Source organism: Pocillopora damicornis, chromosome 7 (assembly GCF_964200805.1).
Source record: "Pocillopora damicornis chromosome 7, jaPocDami1.2, whole genome shotgun sequence".
Taxonomy (NCBI): Eukaryota; Metazoa; Cnidaria; class Anthozoa; order Scleractinia; family Pocilloporidae; genus Pocillopora; species Pocillopora damicornis.
In genome coordinates this window covers 10493922-10511969 of record NC_142676.1, presented here as the reverse complement: position 1 = coordinate 10511969, position 18048 = coordinate 10493922, and the positions used below count along the sequence as shown (strand labels likewise).

At 38.1% G+C, this 18048-nt stretch overlaps 2 protein-coding genes across 2 annotated transcripts; one reads left to right on the top strand and one right to left on the bottom strand.

The window, feature by feature from the left end:
* The first annotated feature begins 996 nt into the window (after positions 1 to 996).
* LOC113684469 (uncharacterized) lies at positions 997 to 6124 on the top strand. Its single transcript, XM_027201848.2, has 5 exons — positions 997 to 1143; positions 1547 to 1637; positions 2722 to 2907; positions 3354 to 3461; positions 4110 to 6124. Exons 2-5 carry the CDS (start codon positions 1560 to 1562, stop codon positions 4227 to 4229), a joined length of 492 nt encoding a protein of 163 aa, XP_027057649.1. The 5' UTR covers positions 997 to 1143; positions 1547 to 1559; the 3' UTR covers positions 4230 to 6124.
* On the bottom strand, positions 5452 to 17056 carry LOC113684465 (uncharacterized). Its single transcript, XM_089213054.1, has 7 exons — positions 16756 to 17056; positions 9732 to 15441; positions 9255 to 9284; positions 8733 to 8817; positions 7844 to 8149; positions 7555 to 7733; positions 5452 to 7088 (listed from the first exon to the last, which is right to left on the bottom strand). Exons 2-7 carry the CDS (start codon positions 15396 to 15398, stop codon positions 6690 to 6692), a joined length of 6666 nt encoding a protein of 2221 aa, XP_089069180.1. The 5' UTR covers positions 15399 to 15441; positions 16756 to 17056; the 3' UTR covers positions 5452 to 6689.
* Between the last annotated feature and the right edge of the window lie 992 nt (positions 17057 to 18048).

The following is an 18048-nucleotide window of genomic DNA, read 5'->3' as shown; positions in this document are numbered from 1 at the left end:
TAAGATTTTTATGTCAAAATTTGCCAACCTGCAAACCTATTCGCCCCTATTATATAAACCAGCAATCAAACACACAAACAAACAAGCAAACAAACATGTAAACAAAATTATCAAGGGGGTGAATTTCGAAAGAAGCTGTGGTGCTGCGTTAGTTGAGGACTATAACATGATAATTTGGTTTCTATCAACGGAATTGATAACGTAATTTAATTTTTAAAAGAGTTTCCAGCACTAGCCATTGGTCATTCGCTCTGAAGCTCTTTACGATGGCCGATTTTCATGATAAACTCAGCATATAAAACCAAATAAGCATGCAAACGGCTAATCAATTAATTTATCAATTAATAAATCAGAAAGGAACTCGATCAATCAATCACCCCTGTACATTAATACCGCATTTTCAAACAGCGAAACTAGTATGCTAATAATAAAGTCCATATGTTTTAGACATGCCGATACAATCCTCCACACGTGCTTCACGTGAACGAATTCATATTCATTGAATATGGTTTCCAATTGACAGCATGAACAATGCTCTGAACCATATGTAATAAGGTAGCCACATAGTAATTTCCCATTTCTCTGATAGTGCGCGTGTCCTCTGGCAATTTCCCGCTTGAGAGAATTACTAATTAGATTAAGAGCAAAACCAATTTATTTCTATCTCACATGGTAAAAAAAGAAAGGGAAGTTTTCACATTGCCTTCATCTAGGCTACCAAATGACTATTACTGTATTTGTGTGCCACTTCGAAGTTACTTGATTTTCCACGAGTAAGTTTGACTTATGCCGTACTTATGTGAAATGAACTTTGATATATCAGATCGGGCCAAGAGGTAGCGTTCAAACATCCACAAAGCCATCTGGCTAAGAAAACTAACAATCAATTTAAAAAAAGTTAAAGAAAAAAATGAAAAAAGAGAGAAAAAAACTCAATTCCGGCAGTCTTTAGATGCAGTAATGAATGCACATAAATTAGAATCACCCCGAAGGTAACTATGTAAATTACGTGGAAAGCCGCTGAGCTGTTTGTACGTTGTTGGATTCTAAGGATTATTTCTCACGGGTCTCAGCATCAAGCTTTTAAGATATTTTCGGTTTTTTCGCTGTCGTTGGTGCAAGATTGTTCTACTGAAACGTAAGGTAAGTGTGAAGTGATAATATTTCATGTCTAAATCGTCTTTGGAGATCTGTCTAAACTGATATAAGGTTGACAAAATCGAATGTTACCGTTCACTTCCAAATGCAGTATTCAAGTTATTTAGCGTCCAATTTGTTGATAACGAAAGGTAAAAGTATTTCCTTCTATTTATCGCCTTCCAGCCTGAAGGCTGATGGTTAATACTTACTTTTCGAACAGATAGCTGCCTTATTACGTTCTAGAGGACGTCTAGTTTGTTGTTTATCTCGGAATTTAAAATAATAGCGATTCCAGTTTTATTTCAAATGTTTACGGCGATTGGATATCCGTCTGTTCGCAATACTTCCTTTCGAGTTGGGGTTTCTTTCGTCAAAGTTTAACCTCATAGTCCTTTTTTCTCAACAGAATTATTTAAACGATGGCTGAAGGCGACAGTTATGGGTGCAAAACGTATTTTTTGATTTCGCTCGAAGGACTCCTATATTTGCTACAGTTCGTAAGTGAAAGTTAAACGACTTCTTAATTATGTTAAATGTATATTTCTTTCTACGATTTCGATAGCTTTCAGACGGATTTCAGTTTCCGATTTTGTATTTTCTGTATGTCAAATGTTTTTCTGTCTATGTTAGAATCGTACTTGAAATATGCAGGTATTTTTCAAACATGCATGCATTGCCTCACCGCACCCAACAAGTGTTCTTGACAAATCAACTGCGAAATTTGGCGTGTTTGAAACTTACAGTGGGTTTTACATCAGTGGATTATTCGAGACAATTCTTTGTTTTTTAATGTAACGATACGAAAATATTTTGCCGTAGTACGTACTTGTTACGACTGCGTGAAGCATAACATTTTTCAACCGGCAAATCACAGATTTTTAATGATTTATACGTAGGACTTGAAGTGTTCGATATGTACATTTACAATTGGCTTACGTAGTTGCTATTAAAATCCAGTCTACAGAGCGCCGCGTAATGTCACGTCAGTGAAAGGTTTTAGTCTTCACTGATGTAGCTGTGGCCACAGGTATCAAGAACCAAGGGTTTTAATCAATAGGTTATCAATAGCCGATAATAACGAACCTATAACATTTTGTTGTAAAATTGTACAGAATAACAAATCTACCGACCAGAGATTTTTGGGGAACTGGGAAATATATGAATTAGTCTCTGGGATTTTCTCAAAATGTAGCCCTTTCTTGTGCAACATCTAACAATAAATTATATTCACTGTCATTCATTCACTTCATAGTATTTAAACACTGAAAATTTGTTGTTTTACTGATTATTTTCTACAATTGATATTTTTCTAGGTAAAATTTCTGCACAGCCCCATTCTACATTATGCATTCACTTCTTGAACAGAGAAAACAATGACAAAAACAATACATTTCCGTTGGGAAAACAGATTTGTTTTACAATAGTATGGGGCTGTGTGGAAACTTTACCTTTTTCTATCTTCTCATCACCTTTGTGGACAAAAATGTATTGTTACTGACTAAGAAGAAATTTCCTTTTGGTCTCTCTGAGAGAGAACAGCTGAAAGCCTTCTCATTGATGATTATGTTGTAAAATCTCTAGGTTCTTGGTGTGATTGCATTTGCATTGGTTTTGAGTCATGAAGAATCCAGCATTTTCTCTCATTATGGCTTCTTCATTGTCGTCAGTGCTCTGTGTTGGATTGGAGCATTACTCATCATCTTCTTCCATGTGGTTGGTTGCTGCAAAGTCAAGATACTGGGTGTTTGGCAGAGGGAATATTCTCTGGTGAGTGTTCAGTGATTCAGTTTTGCTCTGTTTTAGCACAGATGACCAGAGCTGGCCAAAGAAACTGATTCAATTTCTTCAAAAGTTGAAAAATTGTGAAATAATTCTAAAGAATCATATTAAACCCTTTTGCTCTCAAGATCTCATTAGTATTTCTCCTGGCTGTCTACCATACAACTCTTATGCCATTAGTCCTGAGAATTTGGAGGTAGATCAACTACTAACCCTGCATTCCAATTGATATTTTTCTCTTTCCTCATCACCTGTCTACTTGATATTTTAGTGATGTTGTGTGGAGAAATTCTGTCTTGGTCACTCATAGGGGGTTAAAGGAAAATTTTGTTACATAAGTTAATGGCATACTGTAGATGTATTTATAACTTGTGTAAAGTTAGACATAGTCAAAGGCATTGAACTAATGATTTTACTTGCTTTTGTTCCAACAGTGGATTTTTCTGCTGAGTTACTCCTTGTCGTATTTCTTCTTCTTCTTGTTCTCCTCGGCTCTTTTGTCTCAGTGGACCCTGAAGTCTGCGCAGTTTATCATTGCAGCAGTAAGTAAAACTATTTTATGTGCTTATTGCTATTAGGATGCTTTTAAATGATAGCTTAATCTCTCTCAGTGAAATGAAGTGACCCTTTGTCTTTGATGCAGTAGTTAGTTGACTGAAATTTGCTTTCCTATTTATGTTTGTTGAGTGTAAAAAGGCACCTAAATTGGCTGCAAAGCCATGTGTTAGGAAGATAAGAAAGCTTTTTTCAAAATCTTAGGCAAGGGTGATTAAAGGGAAAATGGCTGGAAAAAGTGGCTGCAACAAGACTCTGAAACAGGTGGCATTGCTTTTACTGTTTCCAAAACATGTTGCAATTGTTTGCGGGGACATTAATTGCAGCAACATTTGCATCATCGTGTCATTTGGAGAATGTTTGCAAAAATATTTTTTCTAGCAACATAATTTTTCACAGCAATCAGTTGCTTGATTTCCATCAGTTTGAATTTTTGGGACTGATTGCAGGAGAAAAATTTTGACTCAGAGACAACAATTTTTATTAAAATTCTACCTGTTCCTCCAACAAAATTTGGCAACTACTTGTCACTCAATGTTTCTTAGCATAAATCTGTAAATAGCTCTCTTGACTGGGTATTCTAAATTTATCTCTCCCAATAACTGACATGTATTTTAAATAATTTTTTTCTTTAGATCTGTGGCTTTATTTTGGTGATTGTGTTTTTCATCCTGTGTATTATCTACTATCGCCGGGTCAGAAAAATTAGGCTGACAGAGGTGGCCTGGGAAGGTGATAAGTCAACCAGAGCCTAGACAAGTAACAGTTGTTCAAGACTGGCTGTGAAAAGCTTGTAAATGCTTTTCTAGCAACAATTCTGAGCAGAAAGAAAGGTTTACAACTGAAGGCGTTTGCTTATGTAATTTTGCTAAGACTTTGTTGGTGGAAAGCAAGGTTTTTATGACTGTATATAGCTTTTTTAATAACAGAATTTGTCCAAAAATGGAAATTATTGTACTGTTCGTATGTGTGAGTGCAAAGGAATTTTTTGAGGACATGAGTATTGTTGCTGGATTTATTTCATAGGTTTGCTTATTTTTAACTTAACTAACATGTACATTATTTATGTTTTGTTTCTCACTAACTTATGGAAGAATTAATATCTCTAAGTTGCAATTTATTATTTTTTATAAATGTATTGCCAGGAGCTGACAATGCATTGAACAGTGCACTTCTTGGTTTTTGCAGAAGGTTTTTTTAGATCACTTTTTTTCACTAATTTAGTTTATGGATATTATTCCTGGATTAAAATGAGAATATTTAGTCTTAGTTTTTCTTACAGACTGACTTGGCATGAAGGCATTCAGGGGATGAAAGCAAATTCTTTCAGATGTTGTAATTAGTTTGTTGTAAAACCCTGGATCTTGTGCCAAAGGGATTATTGACCATTGTCCATTGGGGTGTTCCCTAGATTATAGTGAAATTAAAAACTTTCCTTTTCAATTGTCTAAATACACTGGAGCTGGAACATGATTGTAACTATCCTGATACTGCTTAGAGTGATTTGCTCAAAGTGTTGATTGAATTTTCTTTCTTATTTTAACCCTTAAAATAAAAATTCTTATTACTGTCTTTCATAAATTCCTTATGTATTGAACTATGACAATTTGAATCAAAGACAATTGCTCAGGTCATGCTTTTCTTTATTTTCTTTACATTTCTGCTTGACAATGTTGTGGTACTGTAATGGAAAAATTTGTTATCTGTGTAAGAATGATTGTAACTGTAAGTAGTGAAATTATTGATGACATCCCAAGAGGGGCCATTCTCACAGGCACTTAAATTCAAGGGCCTCATTTCCACTTGCTTGTTTTTGCGATTACCTCGGCTATTTTTGCATTAATAGGTGTCTGTCTGTGTGTTGGGCTGTCTTTTGTCTGTGTGTATGTATTTCAGCATTTCTCTCTCTGTGTGTCTCTGTCTGTCAGTTGTACAACCTTCAAAATTAGGTTTTGCCAGAATTATACTTTGAAATTCCTCTCAGTCCTTTATTGATACCAGTTTATAGGAATGGACGATTCACTTTTCACAATTGATATAAACTGATCTGAATTATTCTATTACAGTTTGTGTTAGTATTGACTGTTTACTTCACTTATCATGGTTTTGGTGCTAAAGGTTGAGTAGCTGGTCATTACAAGATTCACTGGGTCTCTCACTCAATTCTATGTGAAATATGTCAAGTGCCAAGTCACATTGATTACTTATTTTCCCCTGCTCACACCTCTGCCTGGGTAGCAATTAAAAGTTACCAATTTTCACTTATTCAATCATGTAGTCTGATTGTCCAGGTGAGAGTAGTCCTGAATTGGGCTATGTCTAACTCACATGACTCTGAAGGTAACTTCTGTTTAGGGTGTTCGACATCAGTTGGGACCAGGACCGCTCTAACCCGGACGATCAGGCCACATGATCTTCGTTATCTCTGGATTGAATCCATTCACTATATCTTGACTTAGCTCTGGCTACCAGCCAGACTCTGTACACCTTCAAGATTTCAGTTCTCTGTAGCGAATAACTAATAGAAGTCAGCATTTTGGCATAGCTAATAATATTTAATAGTAAAACACTTAAAGTCAGGTACTTATGAAATGGATCTGATTTTTGATTGAATGTCAGTATGTAGATATTAAAAGTTCAGCTTCTTAAAGTCTTGTAATTTTATAGCAGCATTGCTCTGGTTAGCCAACTATGTTCTGCGCATAGAGCACTTTCGGTTGAGCGTGTAAAGTAATTCAAGATCAATTTTTTTTCTCTACTACGCTCAGTAATTGGTCCAGAAAGTCGGCTTTAAAACTAAGACCATGCGTGGCTTTGTCACCCGTGTTTTCTCACGCCCTGAACAGTTTGCATGTTTTTACTTTGCGTTCTTGTTGGCTCATTTTTCATAAACTTATATTTTCATTCGTTTAGATTACTTTGATTACTTTGGTTTAATTTCACAACACTCTATAGAAGAGCCCTCTAAAAAATAACGAAATCAAAGGAAACAGCTAAACGACAAAAGTAAACTTTCGTCTGCAGCCGGCCAACCACCTTTGACCCCTGAGTGGTTCCTACTTTTTTGAGCGTCACTCTGCCTTTCAGTGGAGGCCAGAAAAGGGCAAAACAAAATAAAACTAAAAGAAAATTAGGTCTCTTCAAAGAAACTTTATTCGGAAGAAGTGTCCTCATTCAACTAGCGTTTTCCTAAAACCCCCTAACCAAGAGCTATATTAGTCCAGAGCAAACAGATTGACTAGAAACACACAGAAAAGCAAAACTAAGAGTGTTTCCTGGACGTTTTCACACACCCTAAGTACAATAGTTGCATAATCCTTATGGTAACTTTTACATTTGCATTTTTGAATTTTCAATTTGCACCCTTCACATTTGATAAACGCCAGCCTTCTCATATCAATATGCTTCTTGACAGTTTCTGTGGTGGGCCATTCTCCCTTTACAATTTGGGTGAGTGTTTTCTTGACAGCGAATTCCAGTTTCGATGACAGTTTCTCTATTACTAAGGCGTCGTTGTGTAGCGAGTGCAATTCCCGTTCCAGTTGAGGAGTGGCCTTGAATTTTCTTGCCACTTCTTTCGCTTGCTGCTCTTTCCTCTCAACGACTTGAGCATCCTGATCATGATTTAGACAAGTTTTTTTGAAAGTTTGAAGTTAATTAGTTGCTTCTGTATTTTCTTTAATTAGGAAATAATAAATGACACCACGAAGCTAAAACGCCTTAAGTTTAAAAAATTTTGAATCAACGGCTCAGCTGTTTGGGCATTTCGTTTCGTTAACTTCACTAGAGCATTCTACATAAGCATGCCGCAAGTAAGCAGTTGCTTTCCTTTCATTTTAAGCCCTTTAAAAGCGTTGTTCAGCATAGACCACTCCAACCAATGGCCAGTCATCGAATAACAGTACAAATCTGTCTATATGATAAGCTTTGAAAAGGATGCGATCCAACTCAATTTACTGCAAAAGCAGTGAGTGATATTGGATGCAAAGGATATAAGATATAAATGAGTCCTGATTCACAAGAAGGGGAATGTAAGGTCAAAATTTTCCGGCCAGCTTCTGTGATAGCGAATGAACTCACCGTGAAATCTCTGAAACGAAACCTAGCGACGTTTATCCTTGTTAAGGTAAGGTATTCGCTCAGTCCGTGTAACCAAGGACATAGGGCTGCTTCAATTGGGCGGTAGTCTAAATAGTCTTCTTCTGGAGGAACGATGCCGCAATGTAGGTGCCACTTCCAGAAGCAGGGATGTACTTTTACTGAAAATGTGAAACACAGACATGTTCATTATTAAAAATGGGAGTTGGCTTTACTCTGAAAAATACGTGTTGGCTGATTTAAAATCTCTTCACGTGTAGTCTCCACTTACCAGGCTGTACAAATTTCTTGATCCAATGAAATCCCGGGCTTTCATTGGACAAGACAATTGTGGGCACCAATCTTTTTTCCAATAGCATTTTATAAAATGCGGCCCACAGCTCGTCAGTGACGTAGTCATGACCACTGGTATGCAACCCGTACACGTACAAACCAGCTTCAAAGAGCTTAACTTCGACATTCTCGATTTCCTCTCTGCGGCCTTTCTCCTCTTTGAACACAGTCAAGATCCTGTTGTCCACGGACAAAGCGCAAATCACAGGTTTCTCAGAGTGGAAACCGTTGGGGGCGTAACAACCTACAAATTGGAACGGTAGAAAGTGACATAATCTCTCCAAGAAGTCCCACCATCTTTCAAGCTCCCTTCTTCGTGAAGTCTTTTAAGACTTACGATTAAAATCCTCCTTGGCAAGTCGAAGCGTGCCAAGTTTCCCTTCTACCCAGAAGCACTAACAAAATCCACTTACTTTGAGTTACCAAAAATTAAAAAATTATGTCCTCGTCGTGGCACAGATTCCGATTTTATTCTTAGAAGAAATGCTTCAAGCCAATTTGACGATTGTATTGTTCGTGGGTCGATTTTCAACAACTACGTTTCGTTTGACTTACTCATCATTACCAGATTCAGTTCATCACAACCGATTGGCATTGCGAGACAATACAAGTCACGGGTTCACTTTTTCAATGTGTAAATCCAGCTAAATTAGCATGCAAAAATAAAGAGATTTTCTGCATTTAGAGGTTAGCTGTCGTTTGGCATGCTATTTTTAAGCTAGATTCGGACGTTGAAAATTTAGACAGGAGATCGTTTTGAGTCTTTTTTTTTTGTCAAGTTCTCTAAGACAAACTTATGAAGTTACCTAACATTTTCATTCGCTTACCTGGAATTAACTCTGAGCAAAGTTTGATGTTTTCTAAAAATCGGTTTTCCCACACAGCCACCAGTTTTGTCTTCCCTTTTTCCGTCTTGGAAAGGAAACAGAAATTATCAAAGTACTTTAAACAAAGAATGCCTTTCTTTTAAGCAGCATATACATGTATGGCTGAGAAACGAAGCCGCATATTACATAATTAGATATTCAGAAATAATTACATATTCAGAAAATGTTAATCAGCGAATCAAGAGCGCAAAAATAATTGTGAGAAGCTATTTGTTTACCTCGAGTTCATATTGCGTTAACCTGGTGCTTTCTAACTTCTCTTTTATTTTTTAAGTTAATTACGGGCCATAAAGTCTAGTTTAAGAATATTTAGTGAGAATGTTCATAAGCATCATATTTGACATACTGAAAGGAACAAGGTGCCTACCGGCTTACTGCCCAGGATAACTTTCTTGAAGGCTAGCCAGTGAAATGACTGCAAGCCAGGTATATAATAAAGCACACACAACACACGAAACCCACCTTATTTTTACAAGGCTTGTCAGTCTCTTTCTGGAAAATAAAGACAAGGTTTGTTATAACGTCAGCTTTAACTCAGTCAATCATAGCCACCCTTTTAAAATGTTTTTGAAACGAACTGATTCCATGGGAGAAAAGTTTCAAAATGCATCTCAAGGAAACTGAACTTTTTCCTACCCTATCTACAGATCGGAGCATCTCCAAATCATTTGTGCGTTGTGGTAGATTATTCGTTCCATCATAACACCACAACTTATTCGAAGGGCTATTGACGTGTACTATAGGGAGGTTTACAGGCTATCAAATCATAGCACCTTGTCCAAGCTGTCATAATCGTTCCTCCGTAAATGTTACAATTTGCAATTTTAACCATTGGTAAAGACAGTATTGCATACGATACTGGAATACGTTCCAAATTCCTAGCTTCCAAGCTGCGCTCGCAGTGTCTTTGACGAAGTTAGCGTGAATTATTTTACTTACTCTCTTGTGGAATTTAGTCACTCTGGCACGATGTCGCTGCTCTTCACGAATTAGTTCCGTCACGCGTCTGGTAACGTCCTCACACTCAATCCGCCCACCAATTTCTTTTATAGCTGCCGCAACCTGCTTCTGCATTTGATCCAGCGAAGCTTGAATTCCAAAGAGATCTCTCGTGGGAAAGTCACAGTCATCGATCTTTATAGAGTGAATATTCAGCATGAAAAGCAGGTCCTTCCATTGGCTCCAATGAAGCCTGAGGACATTCGTTAGTTTCGTTTCATATCGTTTCTCACTTGGAATCTCACTCTTGCTGAGGAAACAAGAGAGTTCGAGAGAGGGCGAAGCCCAAAGGTCCCTAGAGTCCACTAAGTCTCCTTGGTTGTAGCCTGCTGCTTGAAATTGAGAAAGAAGAAGCTGATTTCTTGGAAATGATAGAATCTGAAGTCGAATCTCGTCCTGTAGCTTCTTTATCTGGGAATGATTTTTCTCATACGAGAATGAGAAAAGTGATTTAACAATCTTCATAGTGTTTGAAGCGAGGGTTGGTTTGTTGGCGATACCCGACAACCAGCGTCGCATTAATACCAGCATTGACTCATAAACTTTATTTGGGAGATTATGCGGCGGCAAAGTTGAACCTTTCAAGAATGGACCTGTCGAACTTAATTCGCTCTCTTGTCCCTGAAGTGCCTCGCCACAGTTTAGAAAACTGGATGGATTATCAGCGATTGTGGGTTGTTTGGCAAACAACTCATTGAAAAGGGCCTCAAGTGTCTTGCGGAGGATACTGTAGGGATTTCTACTTTTGGTTTCATCTTTTGCAATTTTGGGTTCGTCGTCTGTATCTTCTGTTTTATCTGCCGTCTTTTCTCCCTCGTTTTCTTTCATGTTCTCGGTTCTGGCTTCTACCTCTTTTTCTTCTTTCCTTTTTGAGTTGCTCACTGTCGTATTGGTTTGCTCCTTTTTCCTTTTGGTTACGTCTCCTCTCTTTTTGGATTTGTCCTCTGCCGTATTTGTTTTGTCTTCTTCCTGATGTTGTTTGTCCTCTAACTGTTTGGTTCTGTTTTTTGTATTGCTGACTTCATCTTCTTCCTTCTTGATTTTTTCCATATGACTCTTGCACAGCTTGTTACAAGCCTGGACCACAATTCTCTCAACAACAGCATCGGTGACAGTTTTTTCAGACATTTGAAGCTTCAATATGTGAATTAATTCGCTGAGAAATCTAGCCAGTCGAAGGTGTTCCTTGATCAAAGGGTTTGGTGATTCTTCTTCCTGCAAATGCGTTTCTCGAAAGCCGTTTCCTGAAAATAAGCATCTTTTGATATTCTCAGAGGAATTTTTAACGAGCTGCAGGGACGAGGGATTGAGGTCAAGAACTGCATCAACATCACGCAGAGAAAAATTCTCCTTGGGCGTGAAGAGGAAAAACACACACCATTTGTCAATCACGTGGGCAGGGTGTCCGTCCGCCGTCATCAACCTACGCCAGTTTGAAAGCCGATCAAGGCCGTAATTTAAAACATCCAGGCCTTGTAAATCGGTTAGCCATTCGAGTTTGTCTAGCAAAACTTTAGAACTATCTCTGTAAACCCGGCCGCACGCTTCTAGCATTGACCAAACAAAGTCTTTGCACAAGGGGTTTATAAGCAATCCTTCCGTTTCGATGCGCCTCTTAACTTCCTCCAGCAACTTTTGTGCTTCATTTCTCTCCAAAGTCCACAGAGGAAAAATCGTTGCAATCGTAGTTGCAGCTTGAAGGTCTCTTCTGGCGAGTTGTAGAAGATCAAAGGTTATTTGAAACGGTAAGAACTTTTGAAGAATGCAAAGGAGTGACTCCAGCTGGGGTTTAAGACCACGAAAACAGGATGTTGTATGTGGGAAAAGGGGCATTCCGGGAAACTGACAGCTACTTCTCAGGATGTCTTGTAATATTGAAATAATGGCAACCTGAATATTAAGATGCCCCTCCTTGTCCAGGCTTTGGGCGTTCCATCCACATGATCCAAATATGACCTCGGAACATTGAAGGACGTGGTGCTGACTAAGGCCCTTGCGGATTTCATTGTCGAACCAGAAAGGTACAACCTCAAAGTACGGTGCCTTTTCCAAGCAGTAGAGGAAAAACCTTGCCACATTATTACAAGCTGAAGAATCGTCTGAAGGTTTGCAGACTTCATCTGGACAAGCTAAGCATTCGCTAGCAAACAAAGAATTCCAAAGCTTAACTGCAATATCACAGAGGTTTATATCATCACCTAAGAGACGCCTTAACTGTTTCATCATTTTTTCTGCAATTTTACCTGGAGTCAAGAGAGACGCTGGTGTTAAAGCCTTAGATTTTTGCTCAAATGAATATTGGGCGGCACTACTGAACTTTGTACGGCTCCGGAAATCGTCTTTGTTTTTTGATTCGTCGTTCCGAGGAGGTAAAGGCAGTGAGTGACCATCCTGTATTTGCGAACCAGAACCTGCATACGGGCTGAAACAAGTCAGACGGTGAACACCTGGGTAACAGCAAGAGAGGTGGAAGCACAGGGCAACATCTTCGCCTGACAAAGAGGAATGGAGAGCAAGCCACTCTAGGTCGCAAGGAATAGTGCTGCCACGCTCAAAGGTACCTGGATTTTCCATAGCCTCTTTAACTATTCGTTTTTCCAGGTCTTTGACGCGTTCAATTAGTTCGTGTATTTGATCCGTGGCCTCAAGCGTTCCTTTTCCATTCCTACTACTTTCGTAGGCTTTCCAAAGAATATGAGGAATTTCATACCTTGAACACACGCTTGAGTCGCAAGTAGTTTCCCACCGTGAAGAAACCAGTGCAATAAAGGCCAATCTCTCCTTTGGGGCTACGTTGTTTTCAACAAGGTAAGAAAAGATAGAAACAGCAAGAGGCATCAGTTGTGAGTCAAATTTACAGAGTAGTTCTTCTGCTTCTTTTAGGAGACGAACTACCTCAATGGCTGAGCTGGAAACCTTGATAGTTGATTCCAATAGTAGTAACATATGCTCCAGGAATGCTTGCTTTGCAACTCTGAAGGAGGCAACACAATCGTATATCTTGCCAACATCATCTATGTTTGAACAAAGAACGGAACACATTGATTTTGACGGCGTCGAAGGAATACTTCCAAGGCGTTCCACCATTCCAGGACGTTCAATGATGGTTGCAATGAGCTCAAAGTCCAAATGCTTCATTTTATCTGATTGGCAGATCTTGCAGCTGAGCGGAATCACATTCATGAGTGCACAGGGTAAGGTATTTCCAGTAAGAAGCCATGGTTTTCTTTGCACCAGGATTAAAAGCTTTCGGATCAACCTAAGCTTCGCCTCGGTTGTTAAGACATCAGACTGCACAATGATTTTCAGAGCATCAACCAAGTTTCCGACAGGGGCTTGAGGTAATGGTTCTCTATTACCTCTCTTGGGCGAATTTCTCAACAAAAAAATGACCTTACAAAACACCAGCCTTAACTCAAAATACAGTAACAATGCTTCGAAGGGGGAGTTAAATCCCTTTGCCCTTGCAAAAACCGGCAAGCAACAATGCGAGTCAACCTTCTCCTTAAAGGTGCCGACTGCTAATAGTCCAGCTACGATGACATTCCAAATGGTCATCACATCGACTGACACACCATCATCAAATTGTAGGTCAGTCATTTTCCGATGGTGAATGCTAAAGACCTCAGTGAGGGGTTTCGAACCGTTCAAAGTTTCAAAAATTGCTGAGAAAAGAACGTCAAAATACTCTTGAGCTCTTTCTTTGACAATTGTTGTAGCTGAGGTTACTACTCTTAAAAAATATCCGTAGCATGATAGGTCATCCTTTGAATTCCTTGAATGCCTCAATATTCGAACTATATTATCAGTCTTCATGCTCGTAAGCGGAGCTTTGGCCAGATCCATGATGAGCTGAAATGTTTTAGATCTAGTTTGTTTTTTCAGAAGCTTGTGTTTGAAACTCAATTGATTTAGTGTCTCTAACAGTTCGGAGAAGACTTGCTGATTACTGTTAAGGCTCTGACTGGACGTAGATACTTTAGATACAAAAGCTACAATGATGTCTTTTTCGTTCTCGTCGAGATGAGTGAAAAAGTTTACAACTTCCTTAGAGAAAGTTTCCTTGTATTCTAAGGACAAACCTTTGCATAAGCACAAAGATTTGATGAATTCACAGGAAAATTGATTGCACCTTTCTGTACGATTGAAGCAACGCACGAAAAGGGCAACCATGTTTCCTTTCGCATCCTCGCTGAAGTCAACTTCTTGTGAAATCCATTTTAAAAAAGAATAGGCTAATCGCTTGAATTCCTCCAATACTCCAGGTGCTCCGGGCAAAGGATGGATTAAGAGCAGCTTGAAAATATTCACGATATACTCCAAGAGCCGTTCAGCTTTTTCTTGTAAGCCGTTCACGCTTTCAGCTGATCGTTTATCGAAGAGTCCTATGAAGAGGTCTAGCAATTTCTTAAGCTCTGCTTTTTCCAGATCATTTGGAAATGAGTCAATCCAAAATTTGAGAATTCTTGTAACTAGACTACCGTCTGGAATTTCATGTAGCAGTTGTTTGATTGATTGGAAGCATTGTACTCTGCGGGTTGGATATTGTCTGGGCTCTTTACATTCTCTGAGAAAGAAAATGTTACACACCTCTGCTAAGTCGGCATCGTTAACCTTTTTCCACGAGAAGATTTTCAATGAGGTAGCTGTCATCTCGTAGTCGTCTCTGAAAATATCGTACATGTGTCTAAAGAAAATATCTAGTCGATCTTCCTCACAGCCAAGATCAACTTGCTCTCCTTTTCTTTCAAGCTCCTGTAAGACACCTACCATATGGAAAAGAGGAGATATGGTACCCAGTAATGGTGTATAAAGTGGATCTTCACTGGCTAAACGAAGAATGAATGCAACATCTCCTTTCTTCGTTAACTGAAGGAGATCACTCCAGTTTCTGAAGTAAATCGCAGGGATCAAGTCATCAGAAGGTGCCTGTAAGTCAGGAAAAAACGTCTCCATAAGTTCCGATACAAGTTTGTGTTTGGAATCTGCCAGGGCAAACTTGGATGCTAGAGAGATTATTTCAACAATATATTCCGCGTAATAGTCCCTCGCCTCTAAAATTGCAATTAGGTCTTTGAAGAGATCCGCGGCACTTTTAATGCAGTAATTTTTCTTCTGTGAATCCAAAGCGGGAAAAATAAGTTTTCCTTCTTGGAGAATCTGCATAAGTTTGAGTAGCCTCGAAACAATTTTTGTTGAAAAGTGGTGCTTCTTTGAATTAGAGGGAAAGCAGAATTCAACAGTCCTGATAAACACTTCAAAGGATACTCTATTGGACATGATGGGGGAACAACAAAATTGAAAGCAAATTTCGAAAAGTGTCACTATCTCTTTTGTAGATTTTTGAAGCTCTTTAAGTGAATCTTGAAGACGAGAGGCCGCCCATGCATTGAAAACTTGAATGATGTGATATCCTTGAAGACATTGAAGGTTTTCAAAAAATAAATCCTTTTGTTTTGTATCTTTGAAGGTAAGGGAGTGTAATCTTCCAAGGGCTGCTTCTAGGTCATCGACAGCTTCTACAGAGAGATTCGGGCTATTTTTGCAAATATTCTCTTTTTGTTCCTTGATTTTCTCATGCACCAAGTCGCTGTTTTTGGTCGCCATCGTAGCCGCTTTGTTTCCTTATCTCTGTAATAGTCACGAACAACTGAAATGTAAAGGGAAAAATTCTTTGCTTATTCCCTTTCTTTCGCTGCAAATTATAAAAATTTCTGCTGACAAAGGTCAACAAAGGTCCTAAAATATGGCTTGTAACTAGAGATCGATTCCCGAGCTTGATCCGTTCTTGTTCCCGTGATCACTCTGTCACTTGAGTAAATATGGACAAATAGGACAAATCGATGCCAGCGAAGTGACCCTTGTCATGTCTACCCCATGCCCTCACAAGCAAGCAATCATATTGGGAACAGTCAAAATTGGATTCAGCAATACCCATGATTTATAATACTCGTTGCCTTAACGAATCGAGCGTACGAGTTACTGTATTCAAGTTATAACATGTATGGCAAACAGTGAGTGTTATGTTTCAGTGATTATTTCATCAGCCATCACAATGCTTTGGAATGTTTCCCAAAGTTTAGTCCTTTGTTCAAAGATTCGTACTTTTCGTGTTCCATTCAAAATAATCTTACCGCATTGAAGCTCAGTGAAGTGATCAAATTAATACCTGCTCGATTTGATTACAATAGATTATTTTGTAGTCACGCAGATGGGTCAAAGGATTGACTTTAATTAATTTGCACCTTGTTATTATTCCTGAAAAGCTCAAACAAATGAAACGGCTAAACTTCTCAAATAGTCCTTTGCAAGACTCATTCTGCACGAGAGAACATAAGCCATAGAGAGCTAAAAAGTCTTCCGGATCTTTATTTGTCTCAGCCGCAAATTTGGTTACCCTGACCGAAACCTGTGTCGTGATTTGAAATTTTTATCATCTCAGTGGACAAACACAATTTTTTTAGAATAATCAGACTTTTCGAATATAGAAGGTAAAAGGCGAGGCCGAAAATGAAAATCATAGCAAAACTGTTTAGTTCACGTAAGATTTACATACGTTGCGAAAGTACAATATTTCAACTTTATTCCATTGTCATAATCATGTAATGTCCAACTTTCATAAATATAATCGTTGCTTAAGTTATGTTAGGGCTTACATAATCCTGTAAAAGACAACTCTCAGCGTAGCAAATCGTTTTGATTTCGTATCCTGCCGAAGAGGAATCTCGAGAGTGAATCGATCGACTCCCATTGAATGTTATATTGTCGATAAATTTAACTGAAATATTTCTCTATGTAATCACTTCGATGCACTCGATGTCCGCAGTGTATCTAGATCTGGAAGAGTCTTTGTTTCTGTGAAGGCTGAACTTTTCATCGCATTAGAGATTTCGTTCTGCCAATGCAAAATTTCACGAATAAATTCCGCTACTCTAAAGAAATGTTGTTGATAAATTTGACATACCAGACTGGATAATTCCTTCGAAGCTTTCGATGCTATTCGCCAGCTGAGACACTATTTTTCTTCAAATACATCATTAGTTGATAACATGACCATGGAGCCTAGGAGATTCTTACTTCTTCCTTTTCCTTCCCTTAAGTGAAGAGCTCAGTTGTGTTTGGGAACGGCTTTGTGAGCGTTCTCAATATGTGCATCGTCGGCGTTTTCGATATTAGCTTCGTAAGCGTTTCTAATTCCGGGAAAAAACCCGCAGGTTTCTCGGAAAACGAAAACAAAGGTCTCTCATAAGTGACCTCTGTGTCCCCGATCGCTTTTAAAGTAAGCAAAATCCGACTGTAAAAGAAAAGAAAAGAAAAATACGGATAAACACTCAAAAAGTATCCTGTGTCTTCTTTCCCCGTGTTTACATGGCCTTATGTAAACACGAGGGGTTGGGAGAATTAATTCGACATTGTTAGAACTTGTTACGCAAATCCGAGACGCATTCGAGAATTTGCATAAGTCTCGAGATTTCCTATTGCGTTTATGAAACATTTCTCAAAAATAATTCAACAAATGAAGATAAGTGACGAGAAGACAATGTTTACATACTCTCATCTTAAGACATTTTTCGACCAGTGTCTTCCAAACGTTACCACAGAGCACTACCGATGAAGAAAATAATGATAATAACACGGAAAGAAAACGATGACAATTCATTCAACAGTCCGATTTCGCTCCGTCTATAAATTTGAACAGTCTTTGGTTTCAGATGACTTCAAGATACGTTATCAAATGCTATACATTTACGTCATGTGAACTTGAAAAAAAATTGTCAATTAGAATAAAATCAAGGTACAGTAAATCAGGAGAAATTTTTGCTATTTTCTCCTTATTAAACTTGATGGTTAGTTGAGTATTTTAAAATTTACTTTCTGTAGTTAAAACAAGGAAAAAATTAATTCAAATAACCGATGAAAATAATTGTAAAAAAGACAGTGAAAAGCATGTATTCAAAATAAATTATAGATAATAGTTTTGTAAGATCCCAATTTTTTTTGTAATTACGTTTTTTCCTTTTCTCTACAATTTTTTCTTACTTACGTTTCTATTTATCAATTTACCTATTTTTGTTATATTTCCTTTTTTTCATGTAATGTCTACAGTAATTAGTGCGCTAATGCTATATGTCCCTTTGCGCTATATGTATTGTAAATTAAATGTCTTAGTTAAGGTTTGTACCTCAGTTTTTTTGAAAACGAATTTGTAAGCGGTTCGAAACATGCTTTGTCGGCGTTTTCGATGAAGTTTTGTAAG